The 21,752-nt window shown below is 45.3% G+C and overlaps 1 protein-coding gene across 1 annotated transcript; it reads right to left on the bottom strand.

The window, feature by feature from the left end:
- Positions 1-13,475: 13,475 nt before the first annotated feature.
- LOC142558456 (putative serine carboxypeptidase CPVL) lies at positions 13,476-21,534 on the bottom strand. The gene is made up of 3 exons (XM_075670588.1): positions 21,334-21,534; positions 18,127-18,457; positions 13,476-14,308 (listed from the first exon to the last, which is right to left on the bottom strand). Exons 1-3 carry the CDS (start codon positions 21,532-21,534, stop codon positions 13,476-13,478), a joined length of 1,365 nt encoding a protein of 454 aa, XP_075526703.1.
- Between the last annotated feature and the right edge of the window lie 218 nt (positions 21,535-21,752).

Genomic DNA, 21,752 nt, shown 5'->3' with positions numbered 1-21,752 from the left:
GTGTATAGACAGTCAATAGACTCAGACTTTTTATAGACTAGTCTATAAAAAGTGTATGGCCATAAGTCTATAGACCGTCTATAGACAGTCTATAGACTCAGACTTCTTATAGACTAGTCTATAAAAAGTGTATGGCCATAAGTCTATAGACAGTCTATAGACAATCTATAGACTCAGACTTTTTATAGACTAGTCTATAAAAAGTATGGCCATAAGTCTATAGACTCTATAGACTGTGTATAGACAGTCTATAGACTCAGACTTTTTATAGACTAGTCTATAAAAAGTGTATGGCCATAAGTCTATAGAGTGTCTATAGACTAGTCTAAAGAAATGTCTATAGACAGTCTATAGACTCAGACTTTTTATAGACTAGTCTATAAAAAGTGTATGACCATAAGTCTATAGACTGTCTATAGACTAGTCTAAAGAAATGTCTATAGACACTCTATAGACTTCATAGACAAATGTCTATAGACTGTCTATGGACTTTCTATAAAAATTTTTGTAAGGGGTAAAGCGGACGTAATTGGTATATTACACATAGCTCCTAATTATAACAATAGCTTGCGGATACAACTTTTCCAGAACTTAAATAAGCCATTTATAGTTCGACCTTGCCTGTCAATTAGTCTATTTTTTAGGCCATGTAACAGATACAGTTTACGGAATTGGTATCTTTGTGGCTCGTAATTACGGAGTTGCAAAAGTTTGTGCATTATATAAATTTGTGTTTATATAAACCTTCCCAGACTTTGGAGACAATGGCTGCTGAGGCGGATTATGCTGTCATGCTGAATCAATCACACACAGGGCAGCATTTCAATAACGAATCGGCTCTATATATGCGGAAAAGCTTTTTCGTCGCTCTGTTGCTGATGCGCGTTTTACACATGCGCCGCTGGCCTTCACTAATTTATTGTATTTGTGTCACCTTGGAGACGTTTATGCTCTGCTAAATACATGCTGAACGTTCACAAACATGCAACCACTGAAACTATGAAGCGTGATACAATCGCATTACAAATTGCGAAATCGGAACATCGCAGCAGTGGACAACGTGTCGTTCTAACTATAGCGCATTATTTTTTAATGACAAGAGTTTGTTTGTGTATAATTAATCTGACTGAACCTTCCCCGCACCTACTCTAGCTGTGCCTGAAAGCACATATGCCGTTGTCAGTGGCTCACTGCTCTCAATGTACGGCAACACATGGAGAAACGCGGGTGTGTCTAGTGTCATGCTCGTACGCGCATATATATAATTGATCATTTATGTGTTCTGCTTTGTCACACTGTTTTTCGTAATGCTATACATCGTAGCTTTCCTCATTTTACTGTTCTTTGTTGCATAGCGTGAATGCGCGCAGTGATGTTCTTCCGTGTTTCTGTTTGTTTTTTCTTGTTGATTACACAATGTATTCTTACCCATCTCTAACTCGAGGCGCGCCACCCAAGCTGATAGTAACCAATAAACAAATAATTTGCAAGTAGGATTCTTCGAACGCAGAGATTTCCGAATAGAATTGAACACGAATGTCTGAGAAAAATGGACTTTCGAATATTGAAACAACAAATATCTTGCCTCGTTTCTATGCAAAGTAAAATATAAAGTCTGTATTGAGTGTGTTCGGTTAAAAATGATGCTCGATGACATTATTTCGTACAAACATGTAATGAAGTACACAACTTGTCGTTCGGGCCGCGAGGAGCTTGTAAATGATAGCAGCTGCTTTGAGTTATGCCGTGCAGTATAACGGTGGCAATAACGGAACAAGGAAGCACCACGTCAACGTGATGCGCATATAGGGTGGTGTGTTTGTTGAAGTGGAAAAGTGGGATACTACAACCCCGCACGTTTGTTTAAAGAGACTCGGATATGGTGAGGCTGGTTGAATATTAATGAACAATGGTTAAATGGACGCAACAAATTCGCATACAGGTTCTGGTGTTAACAGCGCGAAACGTAGACGGGAGACGAGAAGACGCCCCACGAGCGCTGTCGCATTCAAGTCTCGTGTCCCCGTCTACGTTCTGCGCTGTTAACACCGGGACGGAAAACCAACAAGCCCAAGCTGCTGTTGTAGCATAGAGGTTGCCTCGAAGCGAGAAATGTTTTTTCCGTGGCTGCAAATTATTGATGAGAAGTTACCTGCCATGTGCGTTCTATCACAAACTGGGTGCCTCTGCTCAACGATCGCTGCTCTCCTACAGCAGAATCATTCGAAAAAGTTCTCAGTTTCGTAATCGGACTTTCCCCTTCGAGGCTCTTCAAAGTGTTGTTATTAGCTACGTTTGAACTGTAATAAATATTTGTCACTTTACAATAGTGAATTCTCGATTCGAGTACGATTCAAGAGCAATAACGATTCAATTCGCACTCGAAACTGCGACCATTCTCCCACGCATAACATTAAGCGAACCGAAAGTAGATTGACAGGCGGTGGCGCCCCCGGGAGCTGACTGCTTCCAAACCGAAATCGCGGTGACTGACCGACAGACAGAACGACCAACCGACAGAAACTATCGAATTACGTCACCGAATCGATTGCGTCACTTCGACAAGGGCATCAACATCAGCACAACGCCTTGTGGGCGTTGGGCGTATGTATCTCAGTGGTATCAATATGCAAAATAGTGTGCCATCAGGTCGCTGACGTTATTTTGGTGGTGTTGTGATTTTATCATCGGTTTCTATGACTTCGAACGGTCGCATTGCTGGGCGAGGAGCCAGGCACGCCAGAAGATTATGCAGCACTTCAGAAGCAGCCTAACTGGTGAGCATTATTTTTAGCCTTCTTTTGTCGTCCCGTAAAAGCACCGGCCTTACCTTGCACCGGCATTGCTCCGCCGGCTCGGCGTTAGCGTGAGACAGAAATACCATCGTAAAAAGACCTAACGCTTCGCACTCTGCCGTATTGTAACTGAACCGCGCTGTAAGGCGTTTCTAAGCGAAGCAGCTGGTAGCTCGGCTAAGCTTGCGTCGTCGCACCATGATTCGAAGAGTGGCGGCCAGCTGGAAGCATGGAACTTCGATAACAGGTTGTCGCCGTCGGAAATGGATGCTTCGCTGTAGCTTTGTTCGGCTGCTAGCTGCATCACCTTTGGGCAACGGAAGTCAATGGGTTTCACCAGCATATGTGCATTCATGCACTCGATCTACGCTTGAGACTTCGCCTGCCACCCGGTCCCTTTGGTCACGAAAAAAACTTTGTATCGTTGCATGTGGTCGGCCTTACGAAGCTCATTCATTTGAATAATTTCTCCCTCGAGTGGTCAACAGCGTTATGCATATTTGTAGTTCAATAAAACTTGTTGTTGGGCTAGTTGGTTTATAATGCCGAGGAAATGACAATGCGCACAGCACACGCAGACGAGATGACAGACACACGGACTATAGCGTTTGTTCGTGTCATTGTTCTGTCGTCTTTGTCTGTTTTGCGAATTATCCTCTTCAGAAATATACATGCAATTGTTCCGGGTTTCAGGAAACTATACAACGCATTTTGCGCCACGGCACATCATCCGACGATCAACGAGGTTCTTTGCTTGCTAGTCTCAGTTGCTTAGGTGAAGACCGCTACCCGCCACTGTGGCCTAGTGGCTATGCCGTTGTGCTGCTGAGCACGAGGTCACTGGTTCGACCCTCAAGGGATTGGAATTATTCCGCAGTCTCCTGCTGCGCCGTGCCTCATAATTAGATTATAGTGCCGGAGCGTAAAACCTCAGTGTCTATATTAATCCATTTTTTTTGACAGACCGCTTTTGAAAGACGACCCTTTGGCTGAAGATGCCATATTGGACGATTCCACCGTGCATGCGTTTGGCCACTACAGAGCTCTACTGCGCTTGTTGAAGGCGACTAGGCAATACGACCACCTGTGATTCTCAGGGAGATCCTCAACGGTTACAGCGAGCCCACGATGCGGCCAGGGAGTTACAACTCCCGGTCTCAACGTGGGAGTAGCCCGCTCTATGGGACCTTGCGTCCCGTAGCTCGCAGGACCTTTCATTAAAGTTATTCCGTCCATCCATCCATCCATCCATCCATCCATCCATCCATGTGCATGTGCCGACTAACATTTTTGTATCGTTACTTTTCTCTTTCCGATGTGCAAGGTAGCTACCAAGGCACGACCATAGTTAACCTTTCTGCCTTTCCGTGGTGCTCGACAATGATAGCGCTCGACATAGCGCTCGACAATGATAGCGGGCTATCTTTGATTGAAGCAGCACACTACATAGAATTTTATGATTGTTTATGTTTTCGTTTTCATTAACGTCCGATACATTAATTAGCGAACGAATTTATCTTATATTCTAGAGATAAGGGATGCTGTCTTGTTTGTTTCAATTGAGTTTACATTGAAGCGTCTTACTCACGTTGGCTCTGCTTTCGAGACTACAGGGACTAATATAGTCGAATAATACTGTTATTCTTAGAAGCTGCACACCAAATAAGGGCGAGTTGTCGAGCTACTGTAGTGTCTGACGCATAAATGAGTGATTGAATCATACCGTAAAAGAGAGAAAGGATGCACACAAAGGCAGGGACGTTAACCAGAGGTTGTTTCGGTTGGCTGCCGTAACTGTTATGTATCAGTACGGGCCTCACTGAAATACAATGGGCGGGTTCAGGGCCTCGAAAAGGAAAATAATAAAATTATCAGTATATTGTCAAACAAAAAATCACTTCACATTTAGTAAAAGCCCTCAAAAGCCTAAAAATATTCGTAGCCCAATGTTTTGCGAGAAGCGAATTTGACGTGCTAGAGCCACAAAAGAAGGGAAATAAATCGTAGTGTGTGCAGGGCTTTAGGGCATGCTTGCAGTGAAATCAAATACCCGGCGTGTCATCGCAGTGTGCGTGCGCAAATGCGTTAATTGCAACGCGGCCGTCTTGCGGAAAGTCAATACTCTAACGTCTGACGTCATCTTTTTGAGCTGCAGCGCATACCTTAACAACGACCCTTCAACTGCACGTCACTCTTACTTTTTGAATGACATAAACGTAGAAGCAGGCATGCACAGTATATATTTTGAACACTCTTCTAAAAAAAGGGGCGAACATAGCTGCACCATTCTACTATCTATTCGTGCGCTTTCTTGCCAGAAATGAAATGAGACCACTCACGATTCCCTCTGCAAATTGCCGGCTTAGCCTAGATATGTTGTTTCACCCAGTATGCTCTTGAGAAATTCCCAAGGAGAGACCAAGAGACCGGCAGGTCTTGATCTTGCTGCAGACACTGAGTGATGCTTTTTGCATGCTCTTCGCATGTTTTTCATTCATCTGCAGTCACCATTAGTTCCAAGCGCCTTACAAGTACCGTACGCCTTGCTTCCTGTGCTGACAAGCCTTTACTCACTAGGCATCATGGTTTTTCGTAAACCAAGATCGTTGAACCATGCCCGTGCGCTTCGCTGGCGCAGAAAGCAACTAGAAATTTCCTGCAAAACCTCGAGTCGGCAAGTCTCTGCGAGTATTTATGCACTAGCTTGGCTTCTTGACGTTTGCGCGCAACCAGTGCCCTTTCTCTTCTCCTCTTTTTATTTCTGTATCTTGCATCTCTCTCTCCCAGCACAGGGTACCAAACCAGACGTGTGCCTAGTTAATCTCCTTGACTTTGCTCTCTTTCATATATATATATATATATATATATATATATATATATATATATATATATATATATATATATATATATATATATATAGGCATTTTGGGTTACATACTTGTGTCCCGAATATGATCACAGTAATTGTGCTAATCAGGACTTGTATCTCAAAATGTGCACATCGATTGCGTGGTTCGACTTATTCGCCAATGAGGCTCCGCGTCCCTGCATATAATTGCGCTCGCTCAAAACGCGGAGCTTTGCTCGTTTCTGTGAAACACTCAGGTGACAGACAACACGTGCCGACTCGCGATGTATGCTTTGTCTTGGCGGGCTTGGATTCACGATTTGTTCCGAGCCGTGTAGCTGGGCTAGGAAGAAAAAAAAAGTAGCAGTTTCTCACGAAAGGTGAAGCATCGATTGCGATGGCAAATTACTAGACAGCTCTACGAAGTTATGATAGTAGCTTTGTCGGCCGTATAAACTTGGAAACATTCGCTTACTAACTGAAATGACAAGCTTGGTGTCCGCGCGCTGAAGCATGACAAACACATTACACTAGCTGTCAAAATGCTGGTGTGAGCAAGCGCGGCAACAGCAGCGAGTGAAGTGACCTTCGTGTGGTGCATCGGCTTCATCGGAAGAACGGCGAATACACAGCGCGAACAGAGGTATGAGCCGTATGCAGATGCCTTTCAAGATACGGCGCCGTGCGCGGCTGTTCAAAGTACGCACACGTGTTCAATATGGTACGCATTTAGTGGCGAAGTCGAAGCCGCACCCCTCCCGCACAGTCTACCCGCTTTTCTCCATATATAGCGCGCGAGATTGAGCAGCGATCGTCAGTTCTCCTTGCTCCCGGTCGCGAAATACGCAGTTGCTGCCGGAGCCCCCTCTCCCTTCATCTCAACCCCCTCCTCCTTCACGGCCTTTCGCGCGACGGAAGACGGCGCGTTTGATCTCCGCTTGCTTCCTTTGCGCTCGCCAGGTTGAGCCGCGATCGTCTGCTTCCCTCGTGTGCTTTCACTCGCACATACAGCATACGACAGCTTATTACGTGCACCAGAAATCCAAGCTATTCAACTAAATAAAAAAGACCCCTAATTGTGAATTATTTACTTTACGGCGCATATTGGAATTTACGGATTGTAGCCGGTGGGATCGCAAGGCGTATGCACTTGGAATTAATTTCCATAATGACACCAGTCCGCAGCTACGTGCTATCAAACTCGCCGAAGAAATGAACTGTTGTTCCACTTATGTTTTTAACAAAATGACCTTTTATGTTTTGAACCGCAAACGTAAACGGCACGCCCATATACAGGGTGATTATATTTAAGTTTTATGGAATCTATAAAAATTGCTTGTGGCAGACAGCATCATTCTTGTCCTTGAGCTGGATTATACGAAGAGGCGGACATTGCTAAACAAGAAATCGAAACACTTATTCAATTAATGAACACAAATTCACTAATTAACTTCTGAAATAATTACGAACTGTAGCCAGTGAGCTTATAAGGCGTGTCCACTTGAAATGAATTTCCAAGATGACGCCAGTTTCGAGATATAATTTCCCAAATTGTGGAACGAAATACATGGGCGTTCCAGTTAGTTTTGTGCTTCAATGCATAAGAGAGCGTTTCGTTGAAAAAAATTTCATATTGATGGCAAGTTTGATGGTCCATATCTCGAAACGCGTCAATCTGGAAATTCATCCTAAGTGGATACATCATGCAGTATCACCGGCTACAATTCGTGAATTGCAATATGTTCCATTAAGTACGAAATTGGAAATATTATTAGTGGATTTTCTTAATTAGTTTAATGTGAGCTTTGATTTCTTGTGCAAGTAATTCCCACCTGTCTGAATAATCCTGCTCAAGAACTAGAATTATGTTATCCGCAACAGGCTATATTTATAAATTCCGTATGACTTAAAAAATGATCACCCTGTATTTCTTACTACATTTCTGGAAATAATATCTCGAAACTGATGTCATCCGGGAGACTAAAGTGGATAGATCTTGCGATCTCACCTGCTACCGTTCGTAAATTGCAATACGCGCCATAGAGTAAATTAATTAGTGGAAAATGTTTGTATTTCTTGTGCTCGTAACGTCCGCCTCCTCGAAAAACTCGGCCCAAGGACAAGAATTATGCTATCTGTCACAGGCGATTCCTAAAATTATGGAAAACTTAGACGGTCACCCCGTAGGAACACGTGCACTATTGCGCGTTTTAAAGTGAGCGGAATGCATTGAGGTTCTTAATTCCCTGCGACTTCCCTTTGCAGCACGTGGTGTGGGAAGACGTGCTGCCGATCAGGCCAGCCGTGCCATAGGCACTCTGAACATAAGTATCCCGCAGGATTGAGAACTGCATGCACCATTATGTGTCAAAGACATGTGCCAAAGACATTATGTGTCAAAGACATGTCAAAGACGCAGCGATTACGTTCTGTAGTCGTTTAAAAATCTTCGGGGGCATGCTCATCGCTTTCACTTTTATACTGTGGAAAGACGTGCTGTCGGCCATGCCGGCCGTACCATAAGCACCATGAACTTAAGTACCCCGCAAGATTGACAACTACATATACCATTCTGTGTGTGTGGGCCGCGGGGGGTGGGGGCGGGGGGGCTGTCCAAGAGTACGGCGCTACCTGAAAGACGCAACCATTACGTTCTGCAGTCGTTTAAAAACCTTCGTGGGCATGCTCCCGGCTTTGGCCTTTATACAAAAGAACTTGTTTTTCCATTAATACGACGACGACGACGACGACGACGACGACGACGACGACGACGACGACGACGACGACGACCACAACAACAACAACAACAACAACAACAACAACAACAACAACAACAACAACAACAACAACAACAACAACAACAACAACAACAACAACAACAACAACAACAACAACAACAACAACAACAATAACAATAACAATAACAATAACAATAACAATAACAACAACAATAACAACAACAATAACAACAACAATAACAACAACAATAACAACAACAATAACAACAACAATAACAACAACAATAACAATAACAATAACAATAATAACAATAACAATAACAATAATAACAATAACAATAACAATAACAATAACAACAAACGACGACGACGACGACAGCGAACTAGCGCTAATTCAGGCAAGCGGACATAGTGACGCGTTTTGAAATTTTTAACGGGGTTCTGAATATTGACGCACTTTGTTTGCTCGAATATGCATACTGCCTTACTAGAGTTGTGCAACAAACGGCACTGGGATGCGTGAAATGATTTGGCAACAAGCAGGTGAAAATTTCCTTTTAAGTGTTAATTATGTTGTCGCACGAGCCTAACGCATGTGCAGATTTGCGCTGAGGTCTCGTTGGTACAACTTGAGAAGACCTACGCTTTCCTTACTGCGACAGTCGCGCTCGTGCTTGTTTGCCTAGCCTGTTGGACGCAGGCTGTACCGTCCCGACGTATCCGTGCGGGCGGATTCCGTACGCAGTAAAATTCAAAAAGAGCCGTTCGAGCAATAACAACAAAATATTTGCCGCGCGCTTTCCGTTACAACAGCACGGGCTGAAGTTCTTTCGCAGCTTTGACGCGCCAACCATAAGTATGTATTTTAATTGCTTCGCAAACTCTAGAACGGAGGTGAAGCGATGGGACCATTGCAATTAGTCACATAAATTTGATTCTTGTCGACAAGCACTTTAGAAGCGTGCATATTTGCCGCTCCTTCTGCAGCGGTAGCGAGAAAAGCCAAGAACGCTTCAAGTTGCACCATCATATGTTTGCTGCTCCACCAGCTGAGCTGTCAAGGAGAGAGCGTCAATGTCTGAGTGTTCTAAGTTTTCTTGCTTTTCAATCATTCATACGTCAATTGCGGTTCTTCGGGAACTATTCCAATCAAATTCTAAATATACGGCTAGCATTTCGAATATGCTCTCTACTGATTTGTGGACCGAATCGCATAACTGCCGTATTCGTTTCGCACGTTCGAAAACTTCACGTGTTCGCAACGACCCGGCGTTATCTACATCAAGGCTGCAGGTGTCAGGTATGCTGCCGAAGTTTTACGAAGCGATCAACATGGTAGCCCTTCAACCTCTTCTCAGAAGGGTATAAGAGTTATTTCCAAGCGATTTTACTCCTGTTACGTGCAAAAATCGACTACGTCTTCAATAATCAGCTGGAAACGCTACCATACCGTCAATAAGCGACCGCCGAAGGCACTTTCGTTCGGGGACGCGTGCAGCAGCGCGTCTGGCCAGGTGGCGGTAACAACTTTATTGAGATTCTGCACAGTTATGATCTGGCAGGCCCGAGTCCTAGGATTGCCCCTCACGAGGAGCTACCCTTTCGCCCCAGGCAACGAGGGCTTTTTGTAGTTTTTCATCCGGCGTTCTGAGCAGCTCCTTTCACGTCTGTTGTGAGGGAGCAGGCAGGAGCGACCTGGGAGGGGGTAAGCCCTCGCACCCCCAAGGAATGTGATTTTGGGTAGCCAATGTTTGATTTGTGCAGTTTTGACACATTTGGGCTCCATTTCCCGTTGGTAATTATGGCCAGCCAATGTGGGCTGGGGAACGACTTAGTTTAGATTCGACGCAGGATCGAGGATTGCGCTCGCGTGAGGCTTGCGTTTGGAGGCGGGTAGATTCGTCTTTTTTGCTTGTAGTAGTTTGTTATCTCGTAGTATGTGGTCGGTGCCTCATCCATGGCATCCGAGTCTGAGGGGTACACCTCCCGGTTGATTAGACCTCGGGCTACCCAGTGTGCCTCCTGATTCCCTCGATTCCCCGAATGGGCAGGGACGCATACGAGTCCAACAGTATTTTCATTTGTAAAGTCCCGTTGGAATCGCGCGGCACAGACGCCTATGCTGCCTCTCGAAAAGTTGACGATTTCCCTTTTGGGCATTCCTGTTTGACCTGGAATGGCCTGGAGTGGGCGAGCAGTGGACGAGGCCCTAGAATGGCCCCGTCTGCACTTCTTCGAGGGACGATAAACTGCCCGTGCGCCCAGGGAAACGAATAGCTCGCTTTGATTTATTGCGCACGGTTCGTTTTATTTCGCACACAAAGAGGAAACGCGTGTTTTCCGCGTGTACAGCGAAGAGGAAAAAAAAAGAAGCAGCGAAAGTAAGAACAAGGAGTCGAACAGAGTTTTCGCTTATCTGCACACGTCGCCCTTCAAAATCCGTTCCTTCACCGTGGCGCGCAACTCGACGAACCGCATGTTCTAACGCGAGTGTTCTGAACTGCGTGTACGCAGCGGTAAGGCGTCGTACATAAAATTTTATTTCGAGGGCCTTAAGCATGTGTAAGCGACACAAGGATGAGACGACAGTGGCATAACCTACTGGATCTTCAAGGCTTGATCTTCGGTTCCCTCCAAATGTTTACTGTGTTGTGTAGAATGCAAAACACGCGTAAAAAAAGAAGAAAGAGCCATTGGATAGAAAGAAGCGTCTGGCAAAGACAATACGAGGTCCGTTGACGTTTCCCTGCGCATTCTTGCGTTCAAAAGGTACTACAGTATGTAACGTTGTTCTGGACAGAGGGAGTATTAGTATAACGTCACGTATGTCATATTGTAGTCATATTCACCGCTTTCATAGGGCGGCTGAAGATTAGCGGATCCAGATAACGCGCACCTTTCCGCCATGTGGGCTGCACTACAACATGGCGACTTTCGATGACGTCATCGCATGTCCCTATACACGCGGACAACTCTCTGTGACAATGAAGGGAAAGCTATGATTACTGAGCTGCTGCGTTACAATGCCAAGTAGCGCCCTTTCTTTCTTTTTTTGAACAGGTGCTGAATCAGCGTAGCTTCCACCAGTGACGGTTTCACATTTGCCTCAAGGCAGAAGAAAAAAGCAATAAAAGAATGGTAGGTGACCCCAATCTTCGACTTAATGTCTCTTAGTGGCACTCGAACTTCGGCGTTGGTGTTCTTTAGGTTAACTTTAGGCGAACGCAACGCACGAACCGAGCTTAGAGCAACTGTTTTCCTTAATTAGTCAGTTAAATATCATGTCACCTTCTTGTGTGTGACGTCATTAGTGACGTCAGTACTTCCGCTTTCTACTTCTGCGTTTCCAGGAATTTCGCCAAAATCTTGCGCATGTGGCGGCTCTCTAAAGTTGACAATTCTGTGCTCTGGTGTGCAGTAATCAGTCATCTCTCATTAATTCTCTTTATTCCAGACACTTCAATAACGTAGTTTGTAACTCATGCTCTGATATCATATCTAAAACGGAACCCGAGAATTTTGGACTGTACTATTTTTTCTTTTCTTCCTCGTTTATTTTGAATTTCGTCCCCAGTCGTCTCAGAGATTTCTAATTATTTCTAATTATTCTAGACACTTCAGTACCTCAAATTGTAACTGAACTTGTGCTCTGATATATCTATAATGAAACCCATGAATTTTGTACTGTACTATTTTTTCTGTTTTTTTTTCTGATTTATATTCAATTTCATCCCCGCTCGTCTTCAGAAGTGAAGCGGAAGTGCTGCGCAAGGAACAAGCGTGTCACTCGATGCTCGTGCCATTAATAAGTCAAATTTTATTCTCAGTGGTGCACTTTATCTCATTTCGCTGTTGTATATAAAATGTTAATGTGGGACTATATTCAGGAGCTCCCTTAGAGGCGTGCGCTTTGTCTGCGTTGCTTTCGCATCGTTGCCACAGTAATTTGTCCGCAAGTATACTGTATACGTGCGTGAAATTGTCTACCGTATTTGCATGAGTCTACCGCGCCACCGATTGTAACGCGCAGTTATATCACTGCCCAAATATATAAAAAAAATAATTTGGTGTCTATTCTAACGCGCACATCAAGTAACGCAACCTCAGTTGATGCGTACCGTGTTGAAACACAGCTTCACCTTAGCGGCTAGTGGCAATCAGAGTCCGACGAGGTCTCCTTTTCGTTGCCGACCGACCGCGGAAAGGTCATTTTCACTTCCATTTAATGCATTAGGAATGCCACACTTCTGGAGGCTCGCGCAACCACCGTCTGCGGGAGGGCATTTCAAGCACCATGGACCCACCTCGCGATGTCTCCGGGCGTGTTTTTCTTTAGATGGGTAAAACTGCGGCTTTCTTTCGTTATGATTGACCTTTTAGTATTTCAAAGCACTCGTCATTATCTAAATGCAGTTCAGTGTACGTATTCGACTTTCTTTTTTTCACAAGGTTTAACGCACTTGTTCCAGTCTTTATTTCCCCTGGAAAATAAGCTTTATCGGTGAATATATTTCCCCAAATTTGCCTTCACCGACCGTATGGTAACCCCTGAATCGATGGTAGCGTACCACACAGTGCAGCGACCTGTTTGTTTAGAAAATGTGGTCGATCCTCTTTCTTAGGGAGGGGAGATATAAAAGCTGCCTCAGCATTGATTACGTAATACGACATCATTTATTTCTTATTAAGTAATACCACTTAACGTCGGTGCATCTACCTGTATATCAAGTGATTCTGCGAACTTGGAACGTTCCGTGCTATTTTCTGTATACACAGGCTCATATTTTCTGAAGCGTGCGCGCAACTCCCGGGCTCTTCTGATCCAATGCGTCAATAATTGTCGTGCAAAAAAAAAAATAAATGGGAAAGGAAAAGTAGGAACAGTAAAAGGAAAACACCATTATGGTAGAAGCAACAGCCTTTTATTAAAATTGCTTCGCTGTTGCGCTTAGTATATGTGTTTAATATGGTAAAGACAGGGAGCCCGCATTAAATTTTCAGATACAGATGTTCGGGCTGAATGGAGAGCGCCTAGCCACGCAAATCCCCACGGATTAATTTAGCGCTAGACGCACGCCACCCGGAACACCAACTTTAGGGAACGAGTGGGCACGTTGATGTTGGCTTATGAAACCTAGAACTTGAACTAATGAAATTGTTTATGAGGTAGTTGACCTCATCAGATTTGTCTAGCGCAGCGTAGTGACCCGCTCCGAGTACCACTGCCTCCGCCAAATTGCGCGCTCGAACTATGTAGCCACTTAAGCCGTCGGAACCACTGCTCGCCGTCCACCCATTTCGAGGTGCACTTCGGTATTCCGAAGCACCACTCCAGTTCAGGCTACGCAAGTAGGCTCGCTGATTGGTTGGAGGAAACAGAGTGTCCAGCTGACCCATGTAGACCAACATCTTACTCGCACTGAGGAGCAGCTCCACCTCAGCAGTGATGTCTCTAAGGAAATCAAATGCCAGGCTTGTCAGGAGGTCTTGGTTGGTTGCTTGAAAATTGGCGTCGAGCCCTACGTGAATTTCCTCCCTCAGTCCCGTAGAGTTGGCGTATTGGTAGAATTCAATCATGATTGCCGGTATCTCGGAGTACAGAGCGCTCGCTTGTTGGTTATACAACGTGAGATTTTGAAACAAGGTGGGCTGGGTGGGGTTAGCGAAGGTGGTTTGGGACAAGATTTGCAAGGCTTCCGGACCCTTGTCTTCGGCCAAGAGGCTCCTCATGGTTGAGAACTGTTTCGCGAATTCATCGCCGCCTTCCCGTGTGAGCATTGAAACTTGGTGCAGGAATTCGCTGGAGTCGGCCACGTCGAAGAAAGATCCCATGAATCCGTCTCCGACAGCTGCTCCTTGAAGATTCAGGGGCACACGCTTGACTTGGTCGGTGAGCAGCCGGTAAGCGATTGCAACGGCATATCTCACTGTAAAAACACGATTACCGAATTAGTTTGTAACATTCTGTTACAAGTCTTTTCCCCTACCTTGTGCAATATATATAAATCATTTGAATAATTAGTTATGCACTTTCTATTAATCGACTTCATCAAGCATCCGCCTTCGCGCTGCTGCTCTTGCTGTTGTGGCTATTGTCGCGGATGGGGAAGATTATTCAGTGGAAGATTCCTTTCCCAATAATCCTTAAGAACTTTAATCAGTCGCATGGCAAGATCTTGCTTAAGTGAACTGGCTTAATTTACAACTGCGTTGGGGTCTTTTGCGGAACCGGTTTAATAGAAAACGATGCCGTGTTATACCACGACAGAAAAAGAAAATTAAATTATGGGGTTTAACGTGCCAAAACCACTTTCTGATTATGAGGCACGCCGTAGTGGGGGACTCTGGAAATTTCTACCACCTGGGGTTCTTTGACGTGCACCTAAATCTAAGTACACGGGTGTTTTCGCATTTCACCCCATCGAAATGCGGCCGCCGTGGCCGGGATTCGATCCCGCGACCTCGTGCTCAGCAGCTCAACACCATAGCCACTGAGCAACCACGGCGGGTATACCACGACAGAGCTGTTCCTGTACGATTCCCGTATCTCCATCGGAACTGACGTTGACGCATGAGGTGTGCACGTCGATGTGATATTTAAAGATACGACCATGCGTGCGGCTTATGGCTCCTCGAATGCTTGGCAAGTGTCCCACCGCATCATATGCACAGTCATTGATAAAAGTGACTTTAGTAATGCAAACACTCTCAAGACAGTGACATTTAAAATACAACATAGACGCGGAAAATGGTGGGCATGCAAAAACAGTTGATTATATCATCGAGTTAAACATCATGTTGCAATGTGTGTCGGTACAATCTGCGTGTCTGACCACGAGGCAGCCAGATAAGACGCAGGGTGGAGTAGAAATGCTAAAAGGATAATTTTACATAGGGGGCAGCTAAAACATGGTTTACGTGTTTCAGAACATATACATCAAAGAAGAATTCTGAAGTGTTTAAATTCGGTTATACTCCAGCAACATCTCGAACATGCGCAAATGATGAACTGCCAACAATGCTTGATTCGCCACCTTTCGCTGTATCACAGGCATCCAACACATTACATAGTACATTACACCGAAGAACGCAGCTTTGGAAGGAAACCTTTTACCGAAGAATGAGGTTTAAGAACTAGTGCACTCTATGTATGCGACAGATTTTTCTCGGTAGTGGTGTCTCCTCTCGCTGTTTGCGTTTTTACCTTTTTCCTATAATTCTAATGCATGTTGTATAAGGACAGCTGCTACCACTGAGCAGGAACAGAGGGTATACGATGCGCTGATTTCCGACCCCCTGTGAAACGCATCAAAGCGAATAACTTTTTTTCTTTTTTTTGCTCCTTCACCTGTTTTCATGGTTGGTGGTCGGGCTTTCCCCGCTGCTACACACGAAGGCGCCGATGCTAAAGTGCACATGCGCAGGCGCAACCCAGTGGTGCGTGTGTTTCCGAACGTCGATAGTCAGTATATCAGATTAAGACACTTTCGATGTGAACGTTGTTTTCACAAACTTAACAATCTTATGGCATTTGGGAGGATAAAATAAATGTCTCTGCAATATCGCTAAACCATCAAGGCTGTCGCGGAGGTTGTAAAAATAGGCGATGGGCTAAAATGCGAATGTAGAATTCGGCTGCGTTGCAGACATGCCCTCGTAACACCGTTGGCAATTGTACATGTGAGAGAATAGCCGGATCTGCCGGCACATACTGTCGCGCGAGAGCTCGGAGGCACCTGAAGCTCGGCAACTGTGGTGGAGCGCTCGGTTTGTCCAGCCTTCCCTTCTTTTTTACCGCCGTCTCTCCATGTGGCAGCTGCGAGCGACGTCTCCAGCACCACTATACAGATGTGCCGGTTAGCGACTCTGTTCGCTACAGAATTACGCTACGAAACAACAAATGCTACCTACCTAAATGTTTTCAATACGGCAAATATGTGCCTTCAGTCGCGTCATTCCTTTAATAAAACGAATAACCTCCTGGCTGCTTATAGTTACATTCAAAACCATCTTTGGTGCTTCCTGCGTATATGTGTTGTCTCGCGCCTATCTGGTTTTGCTGTGTATACAAAGCAAAAGGCAACTAAAGAAAACGTCGTTTTCGAGAATGACCGGCCTTTTGCCTTGCTCGCGGAGGGATTTGGAAACGTACGTCATAAACGGCAAGTGTTAAGCGGCCGTGAAGTTACACCACTGAGCTCGGTGCGTTGGTTTGGATTCCATGCTGTTGCGGCAGCATCGTAATGGCAGTCAGACGTGGAAACGACAGTTGACTTGGGCATTGCTGCAATTCAGATAACTCCAGCTGATCGAAATTAACACGCATGGTCTTAACGCCGATTATCACATAAACTACATCGAGGCTCTAAATCTATGCGAAGCACTATATGTGAAGCAAAGCTTTAGTCGAGCAATGTGCATTGAATTCCATACAATGATTATGTGCACTGTAGTGTTTAATCCGACGCCGCTTGCAACTTAATTCAGTGTTTGTGCTTATTCAGTACAAACGTCGCAACATTTATGTGAACTAAGTTTCATGTTTACATGCACATCACTGTTCTCAAGCTAGGTCGAAATAAAAACACCTGATCAGGTGAATGCACAGTGTGAGACGTCTGCGCAGGCACGTTATGAGGACGAAGGCGACGTCGAGGAAAGAATTGTTCCTGTACTTCTCATGTCAGAGTAGCACACGCCCATTCTGTAGGATCGGGTAAAAGAAATGGGCATGGCCGGTGGCCCCTACCGAATGGCAGATGAAAGAAAATCGAGCAGGTTTAATAATTACCAGCCGTGATTGCTCAGTGGTTTGGTGTTGGGCTGCTGAGCACGAGGCCGCGGGTCCAAATCCCGGCCACGGCGGCCGCATTTCAATGGGGGGCGAAATGAGAACACATCCGTGTACTTAGATTTAGGTGCGCGTTAAAGATCCCCAGGTGGTCGAAATTCCCGGAGTCCTCCACTACGGCGTGCCTCATAATCAGAAAGTGGTTTTGGCAAGTAAAACCCCATAATTTAACTTAAATTTAAGTCTAATAATTCGCGGAAGTTAATTCGCTATTCAATCAACACATCGGTGGGCTTTATAGACACCTTTGGGTCGACATTATACGCATGTCTACAGGTTTATTTTGCACGAATTAAAATTTTTTTACATGCTTGCTAGTACTTACGCTGTAATATACGCGTAAGCTAGGCAGGCTTACTGGAACTACTTTGTCGGTCAGCCGTACGAGGGCCATATAAGCCAGTTCGCTGCCGCTTGCATTCGGCACGCATATAATATTCGTACATATATTTGAAAACATGTTCACCGAGATACGAACCGACGCAACAGCAGAAGCTGCCACCAAACCCGAGAGAACAGGCAAGGAAAGATTCGCTGCAAACAAGGCTCAATTGTCTTTCAAAGACGAAGAAATGAGAGTCTGAGCCACTGCTCTTTCAAAAATATTAAAATTAAATTATGGTATTTACGTGCCAAAACCAATTTGTGATTATGATGCAAGCCTTAGTGGAGGACTCCGGAAATTTCGACCACTTGGAGTTCTTTAACGAACACCTAAATCTAAGTACACCGGTGTTTTCGCACTTCGCCCCCATCGAAATGCGGCCGCTGCGGCCGGGATCCGATCCCGCGACCTCGTGCTCTACAGCCCGGCACCATGAGAGCAAACACGGCGGGTTTTCAAAAATATTCACGACCGCGATGACGAGCACGGTATCTGACACCGATGCCCACCTCCGTACGACTCTCCGGCGACGTAGAAATCTCGATCCGTGTACTCAGAGAAAAGCGCCAGAAATTGTCCCAGGAATTCGGCGATCTCCGCGGCGATGCCCTCGAGGTTGTGCGGGTAACCAGAGGTGTCTTTCGTGAAGCTGTAGCCAGCTCCAACGGGAACGTCGAGGTAGACGACGCTCACGTCACTTTGCATAGTGTGGAGCCGCTTGTAAAGCTTTCCATCTGCGTCGAGGGCCAACGGTCCGAACTCGAGGAACTGGCCGAACAGGGAGGACATACCTGGACCGCCTTGCATCCATAGCATCAGTGGCGCGGTTGACGGGTTTTGCTGAAATAGTTGCCATTTATAAGGTGGCGCAGTGTAATATATGTTCATACGCGGAATTGATAACGTTTAATTATATTTTTGTTTTTACACTTGTGACCACCAAGCAGAGTGAGAAAGCGATGCGAATGCCACAGCGATAGCGAAATGTATGCATAGAGGGTAATTTATGTAAGAAACGGCGTACTGTTGCTTCAGAGGAAGTCTCCTGCCATCTTCTACTCGGCGCAGCGGAAAAGTAAAGGGAGTGAAAGGGCGTTATGAGGGGGAAGGCAGTGCGGGTAAATAAACGCAGTGACTAGTGAGGAGACCACTGCGATGACCCCTTCGGCGATACGAGCCAACAAACTCATCTGAATTTGCTCGACCAGCCAATCAGCGCGCGCCTGACGGCCATACTATCGCCGAAAGTGATCGTCGCCGAATATACGTCCACAGATGAACTTATCCCAGCCGCTATTCAAGCAAAACCTGCGCTGAGCAAATAATGCAAGCAATGCTCAAGTTGCAGGACGGGACACGGGGTTACAATATGTAGCGCGCCATCTTGGCCTCTTGGTGATCGTTAATATACGGTGACTCTGTAGTTAAGCGCATCAGTGAGACATAAGCCCAACACTGGACCTTAGTCTAGTTTTGGCGGTACGCGCAGGATAGAGGTAATTGGAGATCCCGGGGATAGGCCTTCGTCCTGCAGTAGACATAAAATAGGCTGCTGCTGCTGCTGCTGCTGAAGATGATGATGATTCCCGCCCATGCAAGTGCTCCAATAAAGTGCGCCTGTGTACGTAAGCTTATGGTGAGGTAAGGCCCTAGCATCTATTAAGTAATGTTTCTTTCTGACCGTCATGCCTAGGGATACGAAGCTATTTTAATGGACCATTATAGCCGCACGGCCTAATCGTGTACTTAATGCGACCTTGGTGCGCGAACCTGGAAATGGTGTGGAATCTCAGCCAGCGTGGAGAATGCCACCAAGAAAAGAACAATTTTCATCGAACAGTTTGCAAGCTACTTTGCTACTGACAAGCGTTTTGGCAGGCAGCTACGTAGCACCTCTGATGATCGTAAATTTGTCAGGTTTAGAAGCACTTTGCCTCTCAGTTTATGATGCTCTAATATAATACAACTTCTCCAGGGCGGATGGCAGACAGGAAAAGTAAGAGTAAAATAAGTTACTTCGAACGATATCTCTTTATTTTTGTTTTTGGCAGCCGCATCTGAAGGAGACCTCATGTTTACAAGCTTGAGGTCGGAGACGGCAGGTCAATATGAGGTCAGAGAACAGAAAGGGCAATACTTACGAGCAGTGAATCGTAATCACTTACAACAATCCAAAGTACAGGAATATAGGAGAACGACATACATTGACAAAGAAATGTAAAAGTGAAGAAGCTTTTCTGTAGTAAATTTCGAACTACTATGCAAATTGTTTGCCTATTGTGGAGAGCCGCAACATTTAATAATTCTGGGAGTGCTAGTCATGAGAACTTTTCGAGAGCGAACTGCCGCACGAAAAAAATGTAAAAAAAGCAAAAGAAAAACGAAGTTAATTCGAGTCGTTTTACTGGCAGCGGCAACTTTGTCTTTCGTGACATTTACAAGTAGGAAAACGGTGATTTATTTGAAGGCGCAAGAAAGGTTGCGAGATAGATCGGAACGACATGCGTTGACAACAAAAGGGATTATCGAAGAGACGCCTCTGTAAACTACATAATCAACTACTGCAGGAGATTCGGGGCTACACTGGAGCATGGCAGCATTTAATAACACTGGGTGTAATATCAGCAGAATTTATTTGCGGAAAGGTAGAGGAGTCGGATGGAGGATGAAGGTGACAATAATATTGCACGATTTGATGCTAGTGGTCTACGGCAGCGTATTTGAAGTCGGTCTATAGTCCTCTTTCGTGAGAAATTCGTATAGAGTGGACCCTTACTGTGGGAGTAGTACGTTTGAGTTTGTGTTCGGGACCCAAAAGAAAGTCCTTTGGGTATGGTCTGGCGTCATGAGAGTGTAAAGCTCGTCGTTCCTGTCTTCACGCTGAGCGAGTGCAGCATATACTCGTTAGCGCTTCGAGTACATGATAGCAGCCGCAATTAGGATTAGCTCTCACGGCTGCTGAGGTGAATGTAACACCGAGATGTCGTATCTTGCACACCAAGTCCATGTCACAGCATTCGAGCTTTTTGTGGCAAGCGAAACTTAATTTGGTGACGATTTTGGGGAGGCACCTGTGATGAGCCAGATTAAGCAAAGTTATCGAATGTGAAATTTTCGTATGACATGAAGCGGTGTACGCTGGATGCATGAAAGAAGACGAAGAAGTGGACTAGGGGAGAAGTACCCGCCGTGGTTGCTCAGTGGCTATGGTGTTGGGCTGCTGAGCACGAGGTCGCGGGATCGAATCCCGGCCACGGCGGCCGCATTTCGATGGGGGCGAAATGCGAAAACACCCGTGTGCTTAGATTTAGGTGCACGTTAAAGAACCCCAGGTGGTCAAAATTTCCGGAGTCCTCCACTACGGCGTGCCTCATAATCAGAAAGTGGTTTTGGCACGTAAAACCCCAAATATTATTATTAGGAGAGAAGTGAGGATGAAGAAGTTGGAATAAAATGGCGGACGACACCCGTCTCACTGAGATTATGTCATTTCTGCTGCCGTTCTATGACATATGCGAATTGAGAATTTACAGCGGATAAGGAATAAACAATGCGAACTTTGGAGTTATCACACAAGAAACGGCTTTCCCGACAGCATGTACCGAGTTAGCCAATAAAATTTTATTTCGTGACCCTATTGCGCCCGTGAAGCCCATATGCTGGGCGTGCTGCACATAAACCTTTGGAACGAGGTATAAATCAACGTAAACACTTACCTGTGCCTGGACGTAGAGGAAGAACATGTTGCTTCCAAGTGTTTCGTTCACAGTGATGAAACCAGAGTGAGCTGTGGCGTTTGCCTCTTTAGCGAACAAGTCCACTCTGCTTTTGGCCCTAGCTTCGTCGTATTTCTTCTGCTCGATTATGGGCGTCAGAAACAGTGGTCCCGAATCTGTAGAACTAAATGAGAATGGCATTTGTTGGTTATTCGGCTAGGTAAAACTTTGTGTGTTCATTGCTTGGTATTGTAGGGAAGAGTCCGTTTCATTTGCGAAAGAAAAACGTGGAAGAATGCTCCTGTGTGTTTGTAAAAAAAGAAGACCATTTTGGGCGCCGAGGAAGAGGGAAGGCTTTAGAAACACGAGACTAAATATATTTAGTCGTAGCCTAGCTTTGACGATATTTGAATTGTTAT

The sequence above is a fragment of the Dermacentor variabilis genome, chromosome 9, assembly GCF_050947875.1.
Source record: "Dermacentor variabilis isolate Ectoservices chromosome 9, ASM5094787v1, whole genome shotgun sequence".
Classification (NCBI taxonomy): domain Eukaryota; kingdom Metazoa; phylum Arthropoda; class Arachnida; order Ixodida; family Ixodidae; genus Dermacentor; species Dermacentor variabilis.
This window is presented reverse-complemented; position numbering and strand designations above follow the sequence as displayed.